At 37.6% G+C, this 23,260-nt stretch overlaps 1 protein-coding gene across 2 annotated transcripts in view; it reads right to left on the reverse strand.

Moving 5' to 3' along the window:
* Nucleotides 1–478: 478 nt before the first annotated feature.
* SRP72 (signal recognition particle 72) overlaps nt 479–23,260 on the reverse strand; it is a 38,199-nt gene continuing 15,417 nt past the window's right edge. For both annotated transcript variants that reach the window (XM_025386342.1, XM_025386341.1), the window contains 11 exons: nt 21,585–21,716; nt 20,003–20,131; nt 18,471–18,543; nt 16,857–16,921; nt 15,390–15,485; nt 14,438–14,541; nt 14,229–14,306; nt 13,306–13,443; nt 9,030–9,067; nt 3,461–3,620; nt 479–2,417 (listed from right to left, as the gene is read on the reverse strand). In XM_025386342.1, the coding sequence (XP_025242127.1) occupies nt 2,240–2,417; nt 3,461–3,620; nt 9,030–9,067; nt 13,306–13,443; nt 14,229–14,306; nt 14,438–14,541; nt 15,390–15,485; nt 16,857–16,921; nt 18,471–18,543; nt 20,003–20,131; nt 21,585–21,716 (1,191 nt within the window). In that variant the 3' untranslated portion in view covers nt 479–2,239. The remainder of the gene's footprint in view (nt 2,418–3,460; nt 3,621–9,029; nt 9,068–13,305; nt 13,444–14,228; nt 14,307–14,437; nt 14,542–15,389; nt 15,486–16,856; nt 16,922–18,470; nt 18,544–20,002; nt 20,132–21,584; nt 21,717–23,260) is intronic.

Raw genomic sequence — 23,260 nt, forward strand, 5'->3', positions numbered from 1 at the left:
GGTCAGGTTGGTCTCGAACTTCCGACCTCAGGTGATCTGCCCGTCTGGGCCTCCCAAACTGCTGGGATTACAGGTGCGAACCACCGTGCCCGGCCACAATTATTTTTTAATGCAATAAACTTATTTTCCTTCATTGTATCTGTTTCAAATAGACTTGTAAGGAACAATGAATGGCAGGTTCCAGAAGGTTTGAGTGATGCAATGATTTTTAAGGTTGGCTGTTCCCAATAGCATTGGAATTGCTATGCTTAATCACTTTTTCAAAGGTTTACTTCTGTTTATACACACACCAAGATGAATTTTCAGTAAAGTTTACCCTGAACTTACCGAATCTCTCAATCCCATTAGATTAGTTTTGTGAGTTTACTAAGAGGGACAGTACACACAATTTTGATACTCAGCTTAAAAGAAAATTCTTGGTTATACTAACCAGGAAGTCCTCCATAAAATGCCAACACCCAAAACACCTTAATCCATATTCACTGCTAAAATATTTTATTTTAAAATGTACCACAGTGAATGGATGTATCCATACTGGTTTTTATAAATGTACACATACACATCCATATATTTGACAAAGTATATATATGTACTGGTTAAAGACCTATCCAAAAGAGGAAATATTTCTAGAAGGTTCATGTATTTATACTTCATTTGACAATTAAAACTTTATTTGAACAGAAGTTTCAGTTGCTCAGCAATGACTAATGCTATCAATAATGACAACTAAATTGAGAACTGTAAATTTCACTGCTGTGCCTTGGGTTAAAATTTTCAATGATGGAATCCTAAATAAGTAAGTTATTCCTATAATGGGGTATATATTCAGAAGTAATAAATATCTGTCACTATTACCAAAAGACTGTTCTCTGTAGAGCTCAAAAAAGTATTATGCCACAATACATCATTTGTATTTAAAAAGGATCTCTTGTTTAGATGCCACTGCAGATTCTGCTTTTACTGAACAGAAAGGCAGCACCCCATTTCTTTCTTGTAAAGGAGGAAAGTCTTTTATAAAAAACTCTTTGAAGAAGTTTTGGTAGTTACGTTCAGAGTCAAACACAGCAGCACTTTATTAACAAGGACAGAGTAATATAATCACAAGGAAATACTTCTAAGTCTAAATTAAATGATATGTTGGGCAGCATAAAATGAATACTAACAAGGGCAGGCATCTCAATGTGTCTGTCTCACAGCTGTTCAATGTGAAAGTAGTTTGTAAGCAAGGAAAGACAAGAGCAACATTTACACCACAAATTGACTGTAAAATATTTCATTACATTGAGAAAGGTAATTAATGGTCAAAATCCATAACCAGAAGGAGACACCATTTGAGTATCTATCAATGGGCCAAACAGATCTGTCAGATTTTAATACTGCCTGGTATGCAAACTCAGATACTGATTTCCTCTCTATGTAGGAAACCAATGTTCATGTTCTTGATAATAGTCATTAATCTTTCTGATTGAGACAGTCCAAACCCATCTGACCTCAGAACACTAGGTCTAAGAGTCAACTTCTTACATTGATATATTTTCCTTGAGTTCTTTCCTGGTGCTGTATCAGCATGTTACATAATCTGAAAATGACATGGGGCACAAAGGAGTCATATATATATAAAAATATGAAAATAATCCCATATTCCAGTATCACATGACAGAAAATTTATGGTTAAATTATTTAAGACATTTACTTTTTCTTGTGGCCATCCATTTAATTAAGTGAAGAACATCAGTTAAGTATTAAGAAGGTCCCTCTTTATCACATGATATTTCTAAGCAGATATTTAGGAATGCTCAGAAGATTCCACTTTCAGTCTCCTAAGGCCTCCTAAGACATAATTTAAAGTGGGACTTGAACAGAAACAAGTATCTTCAGACTCCAGCTGAAATCGTAGAAATAGTTTCTGTTTAAATCCTGGGAAACCTTAGATAAGGTATGTGAAACTGAAAAAAGATTGAATCAGCACACACAGATAAAGGATTCAACAGATACCAAGATGGGTAAATGCCCAATTATTTTCAGTCCTCATAATCTGTACAAAGCTATGAGGCAACCAGTAGGCCATATCTCACTAGGCAGACTTTGAGGAAGATGTTTCCCTATTTGAAACACAAGAAATTATGAAAATATGGAGATGAAGAGGGAGCAGTTCTGTGCTTCTTGCTGTGTTACCTTTATTATATTCCTAGTGTCACTGAGACTAGTTTAAAAACAGCCTGCAACAAGAATATTCTCATCACCAGCCACCTTTTCCACCTTTCTTCTTTTTCTGTTGCTGTTTCTTTTTTGTTGCTGGAGCCCCTGCAGGTTTCTGGTGTCTTGGGGGTATGATGTTACTTGTAGAGGCAGATACTGTTGCAGCACTGCCAGGTCTTGGGGAGGTGGGTGGGCTGCTCACAGTTTTACTGGCATCCCTGCAATCATTAGATCAGATCATTTTTGGTCACTCATATATTCAACAAAGGGAGAGTATAAAAATGTATGTATATGGGTTTTACTTATCACACTTAACCCATTTTACTTATCACACTTAACATATTTTCTACTTCTTTTAAGGTAAGCTCCCCAACTCCCTATTGACTTTTCTTTTGAATAACATTTTTACTGTTTTTATTGAAGAAAAGTAAAACATGATACACATGCCAATTTTTAGAAAGCGTAGAAAATAAAAAATTTTATTTTTTTGAGACAAGAGTCTTGCTCTGTCCCTCAGGCTGGAGTGCAGTGGTGCCCAGGCTGGAGAGGAGTGGCGCCATCTCAGCTCACTGCAACCTCTGCCTCCTGGGTTCACGTGATCCTTCTGGGTTCATGTGATTCTCCTGCCTCAGCCTCCCGAGTAGCTGGAAATACAGGTGCGCACTACCACACCAAGCTAATTTTTGTATTTTTCATAGAGACAGGGTTTCACCATGTTGGCCAGGCTGGTCTTGAACTCGTAACCTCAGGTGATCTGCCTGCCTTGGCCTCCCAAAGTGCTGGGATTACAGGGGTGAGCCACCGCACCCGGCCAGAAAAAATATTTTTAAAATAACCTCTCATCTACCATACAGAACGTATTAACATTTCTAACACTTCTTTCTAGTCATATTATTTATTTACATCTGTTTATCTAGGCATTTATTTAGTTGAATGACTCAGTGTATTTAGTTGCCTTTTGAGACTTTTCTTTAGTTTTTATAATACAAATAGTATTTACTATATATATTTCACAATATATATTTGATTATATTGTAAATACTTAAAACTATTTGACTGTACTGTAAAAACTAAAGGAAAAACTAGTCTAAAAAGGCAATATATTTTCTTTCATTTACATAAGTGTAGTATAAACATTTATCAAAGATACATCACTACATTTCTCATACTTAATATATATTAAATTCTCACTAGTAGCCTTGAGTCAATCTCAGAAACAATGTATGTTCTAAGTGCCCTCAATTGTGGAGCAATAACTTACAGTTCAGATGAAGCTCCTGCAGTTGCTCCCTGGGTCCCTTTTCCAATCTGATCCTTCTTTTTACCCTTCTTTCTTCCCCGGTAGTAAGAACGTTCTCGCATTGGCAGCCATCTTTCTGGATCTGGGGTAACTTTTGGGTCATAATTCTTAGGCAATTTTCCTGCATAACAATTATAAAGAGAGATGTATCATAATATTTTCGAGATAGTTTGATTTAAACAATGTCTCTAAGCCTGGGAATAAATAACATTAAAATGGAAATGAATTTGAGAAAGTTTAATTTGTATAATCTAGCAGGCAAAATGGCCTTACTTTTTTTTGTTATTATACTGGGATACATGCGCAGAACGTGCAGGTTTGTTACATAGGTATACACGTGCCATGGTGGTTTGCTGCACCCATCAACTGTCATCTACATTAGGTATTTCTCCTAATGCTATCCCTCCCCTAGCCTCCTACCCCCACCCCGCCACAGGCCCGGTATGTGATATTCCCCTCCCTGTGTCCACGTGTTCTCATTGTTCAACTCCCACTTGAGTGAGAACATGCAGTGTTTGGTTTTCTGTTCCTGTGTTAGTTTGCTGAGAATGATGGTTTCCAGCTTCATCCATGTCCCTGCAATGGACATGAACTCATCGTTTTTTATGGCTGCATAGTATTCCATGGTATATATGTACCACATTTTCTCTACCCACTGTATCATTGATGGGCATTTGGGTTGGTTCCAAGTCCTTGCTAATGTGAACAGTGTTGCAATAAACATGTGTCTTTATAACAGAATGATTTATAATCCTTTGGGTATATACCCAGTAATGGGATTGCTGGGTTAAACGGTATTTCTGGTTCTAGGTCCTTGAGGAATTGCCACACTGCCTTCCACAATGGCTAAACTAATTTATACTCCCACCAACAGTGTAAAAGTGTTCCTATTTCTCCACATCCTCTCCAGCATCTGTTGTTTCCTCACTTTTTAATGACTGCCATTCTAACTGATGTGAGATGGTATTTCATTGTGGTTTTGATTTGCATTTCTCTAATCACCAGTGATGAGCTTTTCTTCATGTTTCTTGGCCACACAAATGTCTTATTTTGATAAGTGTCTGTTCATATCCTTCGCCCACTTTTTGATGGGATTATTTGTTTTATTCTTGTAAATTTGTTTGAGTTCTTTGTAGGTTCCGGATATTGGCCTTTTGTCAGATGAGTGCAAAAATTTTCTCCCATTCTGTAGGTTGCCTGTTCACTCTGATGATAGCTTCTTTTGCTGTGCAGAAGCTCTTTAGTTTAATTAGATCCCATTTGTCAATTCTGGCTTTTGTTGCCATTGCTTTTGCGGTTTTAGTCATGAAGTCCTTGCCTGTGCCTATGTCCTGAATGGTATTGCCTAGGTTTTCTTCTAGGGCTTTTATGGTTTTAGGTCTTAGGTTTAAGTCTTTAATCCATCTTGAGTTAATTTTTGTATAAGGTGTAAAGAAGGGGTCCAGTTTGTTTTCCGCATATGGCTAGAATCCTTTCCCCATTGCTTTTGTCAGGTTTGTCAAAGATCAGATGGTTGTAGATAGGTGGCATTATTTCTGAGGCCTCTATTCTGTTCCATTTGTCTACATATCTGTTTTGGTACCAGTGTCATGCTGTTTTGGTTACTGTAGCCTTGTAGTAATAGTTTGAAGTCAGGTAGCATGATGCCTCCAGCTTTGTTCTCTTTGCTTAGGACTCTCTTGGCCATACAGGTTCTTTTTTGGTTCCATATGAAATTTAAAGTAGTTTTTTCTAATTCTGTGAAGAAAGTCAATGGCAGCTTGATGGGGATAGCACTGAATCTATAAATTACTTTGGGCAGTATGGCCATTTTCACGATATTGATTCTTTCTATCCATAAGCATGCAATATTCTTCCATTTGTCTGTGTCCCCTCTTATTTCCTTAAGCAGTGGTTTGTAGTTCTCCTTGAAGAGGTCCTTCACATCCCTTGTTAGTTGTATTCCTAGGTATTTTATTCTTTTGTAGCAATTGTGAATGGGAGTTCACTCATGATTTGGCTCTCTGCTTGTCTATTATTCGTGTACAGGAATGCTTGTGATTTTTGCACATTGATTTTGTGTCCTGAGACTTTGCTGAAGTTGCTTATCAGCTTACGGAGATTTTCGGCTGAGATGATGGGGTTTTCTAAATAAACAATCATGTCATCTGCAAACAAAGACAATTTTACTTCCTTTTTATTTGAATATCCTTTCTTTCTTTCTCTTGCCTGATGGCCCTGGCCAGAACTTCCAATATTATGTTGAATAGGAGTGGTGGGAGAGGGCATCCTTGTCTTGTGCCGGTTTTCAAAGGGAATGCTTCCAGCTTTTGCTCATTCAGTATGATATTGGCTGTGGGCTTGTCATAAATAGTTCTTATTATTTTGAGATACATTCCATCAATACCTAGTTTATTGAGAGTTTTTAGCATGAAGGGGTGTTGAATTTTATCGAAGGGGGAAAAGGCCTTATTTCTCAGCGTGACAAAAAAATTCAGAGGCCATAAAGAAAAAGACTTCACAGATACATCTATATAAAAATTTTAAAATCTTTATTTAGTAAAAAATATATTTCTAAGAAATTTTTTTTTTTTTTTTTTTTTGAGACGGAGTCTCGCTCTGTAGCCCAGGCTAGAGTGCAGTGGCCGGATCCCAGCTCACTGCAAGCTCTGCCTCCCGGGTTCATGCCATTCTCCGGCCTCAGCCTCCCGAGTAGCTGGGACTACAGGCGCCCGCCACCTCGCCCGGCTAGTTTTTTGTATTTCTTAGTAGAGACGGGGTTTCACCGTGTTAGCCAGGATGGTCTCGATCTCCTGACCTCGTGATCCACCCGTCTCGGCCTCCCAAAGTGCTGGGATTACAGGCTTGAGCCACCGCGCCCGGCCAAGAAAAAATTTAAAATACAAAGTATATAATAGAAGAGTGGAAAAAATCCTTAATATAAAAGAATTCTTGCCGATCAATATGTAAATCACTCAAAGAAAAATGGACTCAGTTATAATTAAGGTAGGTCAGGAGAAAGGAAAGTAATTCATCTTCTGAAGAGATGTTCACCCTCACTAACTAAAAATGAGAAGGGTAAAAAACTCTATCAGACTCGTAAATATTAAAAGCAGTAATACCTAGTGTTGGTGAAATGGTAAGAAGCACTCACCAACACTATATTAGGAGAAGTGTATAGTGGTATAGCCTTTGTGGAGAGCAATTTAATCTGACAGCACCATTAGAAATTTATAGACTTCTAGAAATTTATCGTGCAGAAACCCAAGAGATACAAAGTTAAGAAGAGAATATTCTCTGTGACGCTCTTTTTCTTTTTTTTTTTTTTAAAGATGGATAGGGCAAGGTATGGGTGGGCTGATATTCTTGAAGACAGTAAAATAACTTAAATGTCTAGCAATGAAGATGATTACATTATAATATGCCCACAGTATAGCAACCTATTCAATTGGGTTAAAAAGTGAAGTGCAGGCCAGGCGCAGTGGCTCACGCCTGTAATCCCAGCGCTTTGGGAGGCCAAGGCGGGCAGATCACAAGGTCAGGAGATCGAGACCATCCTGGCTAACACAGTGAAACCCCGCCTCTACTAAAAATACAAAAAATTAGCTGGGCGTGGAGGTGGGCGCCTGAAGTCCCAGCTACTCAGGAGGCTGATGCAGGAGAATGGCGTGAACCTGGGAGGTGGAGCTTGCAGTGAGCTGAGATCGTGCCACTGCACTCCAGCCTGGGCGACAGAGCGAGAAGCCGTCTCAAAATAAATAAATAAATAAAGTGAAGTGCATCTATTAATCTGGAAAAATGTTCTTCACAATTCAGTCTAAAGTGAAGATTAAAACAAATTATATTATGTTCAACTTTCAGTACCTAATGATATATGTTTGATTCTATATATACATATATACACACACAAAAATGTTAAGTAATTGTCTTTGGGAGCATGTTTTTTTTGGGAGATGGGGACAGGGTCTCACTCTGTTGCCAGGCTGGAGTGCAGTGGCGTGATCTCGACTCATTGCAACCTCGGCCTCCCGGGTTCAGGCAATTCTCCTACCTCTGCCTCCTGAGTAGCTGGGATTACAGGCACGCATGAGTAATGCTCAGCTAATGTTTGTATTTTTAGTAGAGATGGGGTTTCACCATGTTGGCCAGGTTGGTCTGGAACTCCTGACCTCAAACGATCCACCCGCCTTGGCCTCCCAAAGTGCTGGGATTACAGGCGTAAGCCACCATGCCCAGCCGCAAGCATGAATTCTGGGCTGGGAATTTTACACTCTTTATGCCATTCTATAATGATAGGTATCAACTACCTTTGTTTTTAGAATAAGCATATGTCACTTGTAAATTTTAAAAAATATTCATCTGGAAACTACAAAAATAGAAAAGAAAGTAAAATTTTAGGTTATTACCACCTACAGCTATCAGCTGTTTCCTTTCAGTATTACTAATACACAAAACAAATATTAAATGTTTGCCAATTTTCAAGTACTGTGACAAACCAACAAGACTTCCAGTTAAAGACAGTGAAATGGATACAAACATTAGCTTGTGTACCTTCCTCAAACTCCACTAAAATGGTAATAAAACACATTAAAGGAAGAACAGAAGAAAAGATATTGTCAATAAAATTTTGGTAGCTGGAAAACAGATGGAGGAGTAATAATAAACTTAGCTAAGTCTTGGGAAACCCGTATCTTAAGATGGCAGAGAGCAAAATCAAGAAATAACCTGATTTATATAATAGATTCCTCAAAACCTCAGGAACTTGGGTGGCTCCAAGGATAACATCTGACCAGGTAAAACAAAGCACGGTAATGTCACCCAAGTTTTCCAGAGATTAAAGCCACACCCCAAGCCAATCAATGCACGTTATTTCCCTGGTTAATAATTCAAGGCTGGACACTGACCTACTTGGCCAAATCAGATTAATGAGAAATACTTGCCAAATCTGGAAAGGGCTTCTTTGTTGTGATGAATATAAATGACAAGTATGTGGCCCTGACTGTTTCCAGTATACATTGTATGACTCTAATGGGATTCTGTTTTGTGGACAGCAGAACAAAGAGATAGAAATACTGAGTCAACCAATCTTGATGCTAACATTCCTCTAGACTGCCAACTTTATAAACAGTAAATTTTCTTAAGCTAGTTTGATGGAATTTTGTAGTTATGTGTAGCAGAAACATCATAATGTATAAGGGCTTACTTTTGTGCCAGGCACCACTCTAAGAACTTTACATGTAGTATCTGATTTAATACTACAAGATACATACTATCATATTCCATTCCACATATGAAAAACTCTGGCAGGTATATTAAATAGCCTGTCCACAGTCACAGAGTAAAAGAGGGAACAACAATTTGAATCTAGGCAAACTAGTAAATTGCAATCTTTAAAGTAATAGAATAAAATTAAATGTTAGTTATAGTCAAGATAAAAAGTTTTCAAAGATATAAGAGAGGGCAGTATATTTATGTCCAAATATTTCTATATGGGGCTAAAATCAAACATTTATCTTGTAGAAAATTTATAAAGATTTTTTTAATGCCTTACCCTTCTTTTTCTTTTTCTTCTTTTTCAAATCTCCCTGTCTACAAAGAGAAAAAAAAATCATTACCATCTTTGTGATAAAATATTTATAAAGCATTAAGTAAGTGCTCTGTAAGAGTTAGTTGGGCACTTATCATAAACATGGTTTAAGACTTGGTATCAGCTCACCAAAGCTAACAAACTAGTTAAGATTTGATTCAGGTTAAAGTCCATTAAGCTTCAGATACTATAATTTTTGGAAGGTACTTTAGAAAACAGAGGTGACAATTCGAAAACAGATTGTTTACATTGAAAAATTTTTTTCAGTGGCACACATTAAGTCTATGTAAAAAGTAATTTGCACAAGCATGAATATCTACAATCCCTTGGTAAGTTACTCTATGTTTGGCAAGACTTTAGAGAATAAATTTTTTGCCAGAAGAACACGTGTAGGTCAGATACATGCAAAGAATTATCTCTGGAAGGAGATGCAAAACAGGTTACATTGGTTATGGCCCTGGGAGGGAGGTGGGTAGACACGGATGGAAGACTTTTAACTTACTCTTATACTTTTTTATCTTTCATATTTTAAACCTGTGAGTTTATTAATTTTTTAATGTAAGTAAAATATGTATTAAGTACATTGACCAAAAAAGGCACTAAAAAGGGCATACAAATTAACACTTCAAAATAACTGTCAAGGGCGGGGGGAGGGATAGCATTAGGAGATATACCTAATGTAAATGACGAGTTAATGGGTGCAGCACACCAACATGGCTCATGTATACATATGTAACAAACCTGCATGTTGTGCACACATACCCTAGGACTTAAAAGTATAATAAAAAAATAATAATAATAATAATTGTCAAGCATTCTGAAAGTGGCTGGGAACAGTGGCTCACATCTGTAATCCCAGCACTTTGGGAGGCCAAGGCAGGTATCACCTGACGTCAGGAGTTCCCCGTCTCTACTAAAAATACAAAAATTAGCTGGATGTGGCAGTGCGTGCCTGTAATCTCAGCTACTCGGGAGGCTGAGGCAGGAGAATTACTTGAACCAAGGAGGCAGAGGTTGTAGTGAGCGAGACTGCACCACTGCACTCCAGCCTGGGTGACGGAGCAAGACTCTTATCTCAAAAAAAAAGCATTCTGAAAGCTCTAGTGAACAGAGAAAAACATAAAAATACATCTCTCTATATATTCTTATGTGATATAACTCAAGAAATACGAAACAGTGAACTAAAGATGAGACAGCAACAATTCATTCTACAAGTCATTCAATTGTGAAAGTTCCCTCAGGATACCCCAAACAAGAAATGTAACATACTGTTATCTTACTTGAGTGTTTCATCTCTTACCCAGAGCGTGCAACAGTATTCTAAATTGTCTCCCTACAAATTATACTCCACAGCCATACTAAAATTTCCCAACGGTTCTCTGCTCTTTCTTATTTCTCTGCCTTAGCTCACCCTTTGCCTACCTCGTCCTCATCTTCCTCAGAGTCAACACAATCATCTTCTCCATGAAGCCTTTCCTAACTTCCCACTGTCCTCAGGAAGAAGTGACTATTCCCTCCGGTGTACTCCTCTATGCCCTGTACAATCACAGCAGGTGCAATCTTTATTGCAATTATTGTTTAAATATATTTCCTTCTGCTAGACTCATGTTCCTTTTTTTTTTTTTAAGACAGAGTCTCACTCTGTCACCCAGGCTGAGTGCAGTGGTGCGATCTTGGCTCACTGCAACCTCCACCTCCTGGGTTCAAGTGATTCTCCTGCCTCAGCCTCCCAAGCAGCTGGGAGTACAGGCATGTGTCACTACGCCTGGCTAATTTTTGTATTTTTAGTAGAGATGGGGTTTCACCATGTTGTCCAGGCTGGTTTCGAACTCCTGACCTCAAGTAATCCACCTGCCTCGGCCTCCCAAAGTGCTGGGATTACAGGCATGAGCCACCACGTCAGGGCTCAAGTTCTTTTTTTTTTTTTTTTTTTTTTTTTTTTTGAGACGGAGTCTCGCTCTGTCGCCCAGGCTGGAGTGCAGTGGCCGGATCTCAGCTCACTGCAAGCTCCGCCTCCCGGGTTCACGCCATTCTCCAGCCTCAGCCTCCCGAGTAGCTGGGACTACAGGCGCCCGCCACCTCGCCCGGCTAGTTTTTTTGTATTTCTTAATAGAGACGGGGTTTCACCGTGTTAGCCAGGATGGTCTCGATCTCCTGACCTCGTGATCCGCCCGTCTCGGCCTCCCAAAGTGCTGGGATTACAGGCTTGAGCCACCGCGCCCGGCCAAGGCTCAAGTTCTTTTGAGAGCAAGTACCATGATTTATTTTCTGGTCAACACCTAGTGTAAACCTATCACATAGTGTATTGTTAAAAGAAACTAAACCTTTACATCCAAAAGTTAGTATAACAAAATACTAACTTTTAGTAAGATAAAGAGCACTAATAATGCCTAATGAAAATACTATTTTTAAACTTAAAAGCTTAAAAATTCAATGTGTATCTTAATGATTGTCTAAGAAAAAAGAGAAAGAAGTCAGGTGCGGTGGCTCACGCCTGTAATCCCAGCACTCTGGGAGGCTGAGGCGGGTGGATCACCTGAGGTCAGGAGTTCAAGACCAGCCTGACCGACATGGTGAAACCCTGTCTCTACTAAAAATACAAAAATTAGCCAGGCGTGGTGGCGGGTGCCTGTAATCCCAGCTACTCAGGAGGCTGAGGCAGGAGAATAGCTTGAACCCAGGAGGCAGAGGTTGCAGTGAGCTGAGATCGTACCATTGCACTCCAGCCTGGGCAAGACTGTCTCAAAAAAGAAAACAAACAAACAAACAAACAACAACAACAAAAAGAAAGATTATTAAAAAAAAAACTTTTAAAGATGGGGGTCTTTCTCTGTCACTCAGCCTGGGGTGCAGTGATGCAATCACTACTCACTGGAGCCTCAAACTCCTGGGCTCAGGCGATCATCCCGCCTCAGCCTCCTAGTAATGGGAACTAGAGTCAAATGCCACTATGCCAGGCTAAAGAAGGAACTGTGTGTTCTTACTTGTTACCCAACCCTGTTTGGTGAAGAAAAAAAAAAATAGTAAACATACTTAATTGAAAATCCATTTAAGAACTCCAACTGAATTTATAATTGTAAGATGAAATGGAATTTGGAACAATGTAACCTCTTTGAGACTCCAATTCCTTATTAAAAGTTTTGGAAGTTATTATGAGAACGACAATGCTTTTTATGAAATGCAGAGTTTGTTAGGAAGAAATCAGTCACTGTTGCTGAGTTTTTTTTAAGTTAGGGAAAAATTTAGATTTCAAAAGGCATTCAAAAAAGGAGAAAGTAATAAAAACTTATGAAAGTCACAAAGCTAAGGAAATGTTTTATCTTTTCCATGCTCTATTCATTCTGAGTCAAAAGTAAAATCTTAAAACATTTTACTGTAGGTCTCTAACTATATTTTTAAGATGACAATGGAACAAACAAGAGTCAAAATCTGACTTCTTGTAAGTAAATGAAACCGACTAACCTTTTCTTCAAATCAGCAAAATAAATCATATACTAAATGATGTACTAAATATACAACAATAACTTATAGGTAAAAAAAGGCACATCCAGCCTATGGAGTGTTTAAAAAGGATGAAATATGTCCACATTTTAGTATGTGGAAAGATCTCTAAAACTCATTAAATAAAAGCAAGTTGGAAAACACTAAGTACAGTACAATTTTCCTTCTATAAAAAACAACTGGCTATAGTGCTCAGCACTTTGGGAGGCCGAGGTGGGTGGAACACTTGAGGTGAGGAGTTCAAGACCAACCTGGCCAACAGGGTAAAACCTTGTCTCTACTAAATATACAAAAATTAGCCTGTAGTCCCAGCTACTCAGGAGGCTGAGGCAGAATTGCTTGAACCTGGGAGGCAGAGGCTGCAGCGAGCCAAGATTGTGCCACTGTACTCCAGCCTGGGAGACAGCAAGACTCTGTCTCAACAAACAAACAAACAAACAAATAAGAAACTAAATAACAAAAAATAAACTAATCTAAAGAAAATATTCGTAAACCACCTGTGTGTGTAAACACAAAGAAAAATTTGTGGAATAATAGATTAAATTAATACCAGAGGTTAATTTTGGGCTGAGGGAAAAGGGAAGGAAATAAGGACAAAGAGCTGGGCACAGTGAAAGAAATGGAAAAGAAACGAAGAGAACTAGAACTTTATTCATACAAAATTTCTATAAGAATATATTTTTTATTCTTTGTCTAATTTAAAATCAGCATTAGAGAATGTTACAACGAAAAATATTACCCTTGTTCCTTTGGTTGACTATCTCCAGTAACTTTTCCACCCTTCTTCCGAATGTACGTAGCACCAGGAGAATTTTCAAGAGCCTCAACATCTACTTTTAGAGACATACTATCTGACGATGGCAAGTGTTTACTAAGACTGTGATAGAACAGGAGTTCAGGAACATAATATACACAAACACACACATTTATATATATACGTTTGCCAATATATCTATTGACACTGGAAGACTGTCTTTTCTTGATGACCTTCAACAAAAGCAAAAAATGTTCCTAAATCTTCTATACAATAACAATTACAAGTCATATCAATTATATAGTACACACAGTATTCTGAAAGGAGAACATGAGGAGTCATAATCTAATCCTCTATTCCTTAACTCAGTGATGTGGAGCAAGGTGGTGGCTTAATACAAACTCCATTCCAAAACAACTATCAAGTTTATATCTTGAGACTGCTTAGCATCCACCAACCCACCTCAGTTTTAGGAACACACTCTGATGAGAGTAGCACATATGATCCAAGCTCAATAAGGGCATCGAATTTGCGTATCAAGTAACTACTTGAGATAAGCAAGTGACCTAAGTAGTTGAATCCGAAAATAAGATTTCAGAATCATGCAAAACTACCCACATAAAATACGCTTTTTCTTTTCCTTGCTGCTGAACTTGAACCTGAAGGAAAAGACGCTATACCCTTTTGACTTCATTTTTGCTTCTGGATGAAACTGAACCCTAAGTTGGATCTATTGCCGCATTTTTCATCACAGTGATCAACAAATTGTCATTTTTTGGTTTTACTAGTTAAAAGGAGGATTTGTTAGTTGCAATTTACAATGGAAAAAGCTCCAGTCAAAACACAGATATTAGAAGAGATCTATTGTGCTACTGAGGAGCTGTAAGGAACAACAATCAAAAGGATACGCTTTGGCTTTCTCTGGATCTACAAGTGAGTAAGCAGAAATTAGCTGTGCCAGGGTGTGAATATCTTTCGGATTTTGTCTAAAAGAAGAAATAAGAAAATTACTGAACTGTTTATAAAACTGGAGAAAGTAATATAAACAAGTAACTCTCTCATATCAAGTAGCAGCAATAAATGTGTTATTTCTACAACTCCATGTTTCAGAGCTTACTTCCATAGCTGTTGTAGGTCACTAATTGCCTCCTTCTTCCGCCCATATTTGAGTTTGAAGTTTGCAGCTTCTCTTATCAAGGACAAATGAGCAGGAGATTTGGGCTACAGTTTCAATAAAACGAAAAAAAAAAAGTTTCAAGCTAAATATCTAGCAAGTAAATGCAGTTATATTCATTAGACCTTTAAGAAATACACCGATGCATTAGATCCCTCATCTTAAGTTTCACTGAATGCCTGAAACAACAAAATCATCCACATATGTAGAGGAAAGCAGGTGGACAAATTATTAACTGTACAATCACCAACAGATAAATTTGGAAAACAACCTATATCTATTTGGTGTCTACAATTGGAAACATTCCCCTATAATAATCAAATCTTAAAGATATGCCACCATAGTTCTCAAACATTAATTTAATATAATACTTTCCCAGAGCACTGATACCCTTCCACTGCTAACAGTACTAACAGTAGAAAATGCCACCTGCACAGCATTATGTATAATTTTAAGTTGGATACTGCTTATGCAGAGATCCATACTGGAAATAATGATATTCCTACTAGAGACATGATAAACAACTATTCCATGTATTACTGTTGTACTAATTGCTACCACCCATGGGTTCTCTAGCTATTAAAGATGATCTCTTAAATATGCAATCATGTACTATTATTATTTCTTGAGATTACATAAACAAATACATGTACACATACAGCAAGGAGCTTGAATAAATATAAATGAGCTATTTTTCTATTTTGCAGCCATTGCTTATTTCTAATAACTTAATTGGGATCTGGTATACTGAAAAAAATGAATTTGATAATCTAAATAGTATTTCACTTTTAAAATAGTGACGTGTAATACTTCAGTTTGCCCGAATTTTTTCACTACTACCTCTTTATTTTTATGTAAAAACATGCCCTCATAACATTTTACTCCATTTGTTTACCTGATGGTTTTGATACCACTGGATAGCTAGTGCGAAGACCTCAATGGCACTATCAATATCTTCTTCATGGCTGTACATGGTAACTAATGCAGACACCTACACAGCCAAAGGTATAAATTAGTGAATCCTCCCTTCACTCCCAGAATACCATTTTTGAAAATAAAAAACACTGAAAAAATAGCGAATAAAGGCTCTCTGTTAGTACCTGATTTATCATGAAAGCTACTCCCTTTAGAGAACATAGTAACTTTACTTCTAGAAATACCATGAACAACTGTGTTTTCCAAATATGAAGGTAGTTATCTGTAAAATAAACCTTTCCTTTAAAGCAGTGCCAGTTCACAAATGGTTTGGTAACTACAGAGGTTGAGAATAAGCCCTTAGAAATGTTTATACAATAAGACACTGCTGGACATTTAAGTGTACGATCAGTGAGGCATACATAGAGTGGCTGAACTCTCATGATGAATCCCACGTGGCATGAGCTGCTTCAAGCCAGTCAAAAGAGTGCCTAGTGTCGCTTAGGGACAGGAAGGAGGCCTACACAGCTGGAGTGGAGGGGGAGGGGGATGATGAGCAGTAGGAGATGAGGATAGAAAGGAAACAAACAGCTGGATCTTTAAGAACAATCAGTAAAACTGACAAATCTCTGGTCAGGCTAATCAGAGGGAAAAAGAAAAAAAGACATGAATAACCAGCATCAGGAATGAGAGAGGTTCTATAGATATTAAAAGGATAATAAAGAAATACAATGAAGAACTTTTATGCCAATAAAGTCAGCAACTTAAATGAAATGGATACATTCCTTGAAAGGTAAAATAAGGCCATATATCAAATATCAGAAACATTTTAATTTCAGTCATATACTGTATTTGACTTTAAGGTAAAGTAATTATACCACAATCCTTAAAATATGAATCTTCAAGGGAAAGCACTACCATATTTTTACATTTACTGAGTGCCAACTGCACAGAGGCCATGTTAGAGAATGCAAACATGAATAAAACAGCCCCTGTCCAAAAGATGCACTACGGAATTAGTTAATACTATGGAAAAGATGCTTTCACAGCTATATTAATGATTGAAACCTGCAATATTTGAATAATCAGAAAACTAAAAACTAAATTTGTTGGCCACTATTACAAAATTGTTCTAATTTAAAGAAATCACACCGATGAAAATGGTTTAGGCTAAGAAATTCCCTATACAGATCTGAGATTATTTGAGGTTGGCTTTCAGTGATACTGTAAGGCCTAAATAGTGACTGGCACATTTAACTGAATAAGAAACCAATACCAGAGCAGAGAATGAAATTAAATTTACACCAGACAATCATTACTATTATAATTACTACTCCTACCTTAAAGTGAACACACATTACACATAAAAATAAAGTGAATACACATTAGACATATAAATAAATTATCAATTCAACTACTTTTCAATTTTGTAATGTTCTAAACTCACCATGCCTGGTTTATGCTTTAACTCCTCTATGCTTCTTAATATTAGACATGCTTTAGAAATATTACCTTAGAAGAATAAACAAAACCAGCATTACATAGAAGAACACATATTATGAAAAAAAATACAAGAAATTTTATTTCCTCCCACTACTTTTCCTTAGGAAAGCAACCATAAGTCATATTTTATAACATCTCTAAACGTGTAAGTTTTGGGCCTGGGGATGGTGAACTCTATTCATTTAGAGACAAGGAAATTGAGCTCTAAAGAAATAATATACCTTGCTTAAGTTCACAAAGAAAGTTAATGGCAGAGCTGCTACCAGAAAAGAAGTCTCTTAACTCCCAGTCTGTTGAGTTCTATTTCTTCTTTTTTGGGCTGTAACTTGAAAGTGGGGTCCTTCCCTAAAGGCCTTGAAATATGTTACTGTAGATATGAGTGTAATGGAAAATTTCCTACGGTGTTAAATTCTGATTTTGTACTCACTGCAAACCTCAATAACTCAAAATTTCTAGTCTTTAAATAGAAACAAAAAACCATGACAGACTGTCAGGAATTTCAAGATAATAAATCATCCTTGAAAAAACAAACTAAACACACGAGGAGGAAAGATCAAGGAAAGGGCAAAGAAGAGGAGACAAGGCTAAGAATAAGGAAAAAGAGACAAGGAAAGTAAAGAAATGTGAGAATTGGATAAGAGGGAGATCTGCAGTGTGTCTCAACCTTGTTTTCATTATTGCCCTACTAAGGACATTTTAAACATTTTTTCCCTAACTGCCAACTCCTCTCCTTCAACTCATAAAATTTTCATTTCAGCCATTGTAATATTTAAGATTTTTGTGATGAATTGTCACCCCCATCGAAAATCCACACTCTATACCAGAGCTGTTTGACAGAACCTTTTGTGATGATGTAAATGTCCTATATCTGTGCTGTCCAATATTGCAGCCACTAGTTGCACATAGCTACTAAACTTCTAAGATGTGGCTAGCATAATCAAAGAACTGAATTTTAAATTTAATTTAACTAATTTAAACTTAAAATAGCTACATGTGGCTAGTGACTACCAAACCGGGCAACACAGCTCTAGATATTCAAAGTTAGATCAAAACCACAGACAAAAACACTGGCAGTTTTAAGATTCAAACACATCAGTTCTTGTTAAATTCTATTACCTTTCCCCAAGCCCAAAGACATAGGTGGCAAAGTGTAAAACAAAGTAAGAATGAAGGGCCAAGCTAAGAAATTCTGAAAACTATGATGCAAAGTAGTCATACAAATATTACCAAGTGACAGACATAAGCATTTCTGCATGTGACATACTCAGGCAATTTGAGTAGTATGTATGGTCTTTTGGAACAGAGGAATTCTTTGCTTCAGAACTTTCAAGGCACAGATTGAGAATCATTCTAATAATTTAGGAATAATCTGTGAAAAGGGGCAATTACCTCACTACTAAATCTGTTGGAGATCATACAATCTAGCTGCATGTTTGAAACAGTAATTATTATGCTTTACCATTACACAAAAAACTTAAAATCACATAGTTCACAACTGTAGAATCATTTCAACCATGTTTTCATTAAAATATTTTAACCACGATGAAAACCATAATACCTTGAGAAATTTTCAACTGTGCCATGGTCAGCTTAATTTCAGCCGCATTTTCTGGATGCTGATCTGAAAATTCCTAAATTTTTTTAGTTTGGGAAAAAAAAATCACATTTAATTTACACATCTAATTGTATACATTACAGTTATTTAACTCAGCTACATAAGATTTTAAATTGTTTTAAAATATTAAACTTCTGGCTGCTGGTCAAAATCTTAACTTGGGAAAATTTTTATTCAACGCCCACTTTTTTTCTTAAAAGTATGCTCTAAAAGTAAGTGTAATAATGTCAAGTTTTCTGTAAGTCACTAACAGAGAAATCCATCATCCCTCGGCCACGGGGTATTGCTTCCAGAACCATCCCGCATTCCAAAACCCAAGGATGCTCAAGTCCCTTATATAAAAGTACAGTATTTGCGTATAACCTACACACGTACTCCTATACATTTTAAATCATTGTTAGATTACTTATAATACCTAATATAATGTAAATGCTATGTATATAGTTGTTATATTATCTAGGGAATAATGATTTTTAAAGTTTGTATATGTTGAGTACAGAGGCAATCATACATTTCCAACCCCAAAATGTGCTTTTTTATTTTTCTGAGGCGGAATCTTGCTCTGTCACCCAGGTTGGAGTGTAGTGGCGTGATCTCGGCTCACTGCAACCTCCGCCTGCCAGGTTCAAGTGATTCTCCTGCCTCAGCCTCCCAAGTAGCTGGGATTACAGGAATGTGCCACCATGCCCAGCTAATTTTTTATATTTTTAGTAGAGATGGGGTTTCACCATGTTGGCAAGGCTGGTCTTGAACTCCTGACCTCAGACGATCGCCTGACTGGGCCTCCCAAAGTGGTGGGATTACAGACGTGAGCCACTACGCCAGGCGACCCCCACAAAGTTTTTAATCCATGGCCGGTTGAATTCTTGGATGCAAAACTCAAGGATACAAAGTGTCAACTGTAATAAAGATTACTAAATAGATTTTTTTTTTTGTTGGGGGGAGAGAAGGGGCAGTATCTCTTCACTGAGTGTGCCTGCTAAGCAATTGTGTCTGTCCGGATGATCCTAATCGTACCTGTCCAACTTTCCAATGTAGTTTATATTCAAGAAATTTAAATATGCAATATAATAGCTGGTTTAGGCTGATAAAAACAAAGTCAGTATCTCCATAATTGAGGTTCTGGAGTGGAACTCAGTGGAGATCAGATAATTGCAAAAGAGGTTAAGCATGTTCTAGAATTATACATGCCTAAACAATCCTCTAACTCAGGTTATTGCCCCTGAAACAATCCCCTAACTCAGGTTAAATAGATCTCCAAACAAAACAGCATTCTTTAGCATTTATAACAAATATTTACATTATAGAAATTTATATAAAACAAAGCTGTTGACTAAAATGGCACTGAAATTTGTGTAGTGGTACATTTCTGATTAGATTTCCCATTAACTTTACATGCTTGTAGGTTATTACAACACAATGAAAATGAAACAAGGCTGCAAATGCCTGACACCTCATTCAAGTAATTATTTTACCTGAAGCAGCTCTATTGCTTTTGTGTGCTGCTTTTCACGGCAGAGCTGGGCAGCTTGGATTAACACAGGTAAGAGATGCTCGGGACTTTGGGACTGTAAACTGGCAGATATTTTGCGGCATTGTTCAGCCTAGAAGATACCCAACCCCCACAACAAAAATAAACTGGTTAATGAAATTAAACACTAAATGACCAGAAAGAAAAGAAACATGGGAAAATTAGTTGAAACAAATATTAACCAAAGAACTGCCTAGGATAAGAGAATCAGTTTACAATATCTATTCTCAATTTTTTCTTGTAAGAAAATGATTTCTATTTATTGAATTTAATCTATGAACTCTAAAAGCCTTTAGTAAAGGAGAAATTCTAAACATTTACTTGGATGCCTAAATTCTAGAACTGTTTAAAAAAATCAAACACATCAAGTATAAGCATTTGCTTCAAAAACAAAATGCATATGTATTGTTTGTTAAATTATTAAGAATAACTTGACTCAGTTCTAAATAATAGAAACATTACTGCGTCTCGGCTGGGCACGGTGGCTCACACCTATAATCCCAGGACTTGGGAGGCTGAGGCAGGCAGATCACGAGGTCAGGATACCAAGACTATCCTGGCTAACATGGTGAAACCCTGTCTCTACTAAAAATACAAGAAAATTAGCTGGACGTGGTCATGGGCACCTGTAGTCCCAGCTACTAGGGAGGCTGAGGCAGGAGAATGGCGTGCACCCAGGAGGCGGAGCTTGCAATGAACCGAGATTGTGCCACTGCCCTCCAGCCTGGGCAACAGAGCGAAACTCAGTCTCCACAAAAAAAAAAAAAAACAAAAAACAAAAAAAAAATTACTGCCTCTCTCTCCCACTAAAACTTCTGCTCTAAAAGAGTATAAAATTAGAATTAGAATGCTTACTGGAGTTAGACTTGACCTCCTTAACATTTATAACTTGATGTGATTATACACAGCAAAAATGAAAGATGGGTCTTAAATCTATAATCATGGCCAGCATCTTTGATGATTTTATCTTAATTCAGATTAGAAATAAGGTAACGAGAAAGTTATCTCATTTAAAGGTGTGAATACTGTTTTCTTCCCCTTAAAAGGTGTCAACCCTACACCCTTATAAGAAATTGGGCAAATTACTTGCTTAATAAATAAAATCTATGACATATAACATTCTTTCTTTTTATTAGAGACAGTCTCTGTCGCCCAGGCTGGAGTGAAATGGCACAATCTCAGCTCACTGTAAACAATTCTTCTGCCTCAGTCTCCAGAGTAGCTGGGACTACAGGCATGCACCACCATGTAGAGACAGGGTTTCGCCATGTTGCTTAGGCTGGTCTTGAACTCTTGAGCTCAAGCAATCCGCCCACTTCAGCCTCCCAAAGTGCTAGGATTACAGGCGTGAGCCATTGTGCCCGGCCAATAATATATATAATATTTTGAGGAGGGAAAAAAATATATTTATGAGTCGATGACAAAATACAAACAAAAACTATAAACAGATTAGACTAATATCCCTATTACTCCTCATACACCATATTACAAAAGGTTTAGCCATGACACCAAAGGTAATTACCCACCTGGTTTGTGTACATAGCAAGTAAAGCTTTGTTAAATTCTATAGCTTGTAGTTGTTTCTTGGAAAGTTTAAACTCTACTCCTTCCGCATTGGTTAATTTCACTTTCTTCTTGGAGTCAAAGACATTTTGGTCCTAACAAAAAAATTTATCCACCATTAACAGAATCTCAGATTTCAACTTATTCCTTTTTTAATTAACTTTATACAAATACAGCAGGAGAGCTTGAATCTATCTACCTGACTGGGGCGCCTAAGCTAATAAGATGTATATAAAGTTATCTTGGTTCACAGAAGTAAACAAAATCTCTGCAGTTCAAATCTACTTGTATACACAGTTATCCCAGAATCTACGCCCACTCCTTTTAGAGCCTTCTCAAAGGAGGCTTCCTAGGTATAAAAAGGTTTAACAAGTGCACTGCTTTAAAGAAATGGAGAACAAGATTTGTTTTATTTTTCCACTATTAATTGCTTATTTTGAGCTTTCTGAAGGAAAAAAGGGACAGCACAAATTGCAGTGTATTAGGACTACAAAAATACCTAATTTGACAATTCCTACAAGCTATGCCCTCTAGAATTTAGATGATAAATAAAAAGTAACTCACTTCTCTTCAAAATACAGGCATATCTTGGAGATATTTCGGGTTTGGTTCCAGACCACCGCGATAAAGCAAATATTACAATAGAAGGAGTCACAAATTTTTTGGTTTCCCAGTGCATATAAAAGTTATGTTTACACTATATTGTAGTCTATTAAGTGTGCAACAGCATTATGTCTGAAAACAAGTACATACCTTTCTTTTTTTTTGAGACGGAGTCTCACTCTGTCACCCAGGTTGGAGTGCAGTGGTGTGGTCTCAGTTCACTGCCAGTTCTGCCTCCCGGGTTCACGCCACTCTCCTGCCTCAACCTCCCAAGCAGCTGGGACTACAGGCGCCCGTCACCACACCTGGCTAATTTGTTGTATTTTTAGTAGAGACGGGGTTTCACCTGTTAGCCAGGATGGTCTTGATCTCCTGACCTCGTGATCCACCCACCTTGGCCTCCCAAAGTGCTGGGATTACAGGCGTGAGCCACCGTGCCTGGCCCAGTACATACCTTTATTTAAAAACACTACAATGCTAAAAAATACTGATACAGAGATATGAAATGGACACATGCTGCTAAAAAAAAAGATACCAACATCGCCAGGCAAAGTGGCTCACGCCTGTAATCCCAGCACTTTGGGAGGCAGAGGTGTGTGGATCACCTGAGGCCAAGAGATCAAGACCATCCAGGCCAACATGGTGAAACCCCATCTCTACTAAAAATACAAAAATTAGCTGTGTGTGGTGGCACACGCCTGTACTCCCAGCTACTCGGGAGGCTGAGGCAGGCGAATTGCTTGAACCTGGAGGTTGCAGACAGCCAAGATCCCACCACTGTACTTCGGCCTGGGCAACAGAGCGAGACTCCATCTCAAAAAAAAAAAAAAAAAAAAAAAAATAGAGCCAACAGACATGCTCAACACAGGATTGCCACAAACCTTAAGTATGTGAAAAACTTACAAAGTGTAATAAAGTAAAGCACAATAAAACGAAGTATGCCTGTAGTCACTCTAAGCAAATCATGAAACCTCAGAAACACATCTGTAACCACTTTTGAACCCATTTTTTTTTAGTAGAAAATACTCATGTAACA

Source organism: Theropithecus gelada, chromosome 5 (genome assembly GCF_003255815.1).
Source record: "Theropithecus gelada isolate Dixy chromosome 5, Tgel_1.0, whole genome shotgun sequence".
NCBI lineage: Eukaryota > Metazoa > Chordata > Mammalia > Primates > Cercopithecidae > Theropithecus > Theropithecus gelada.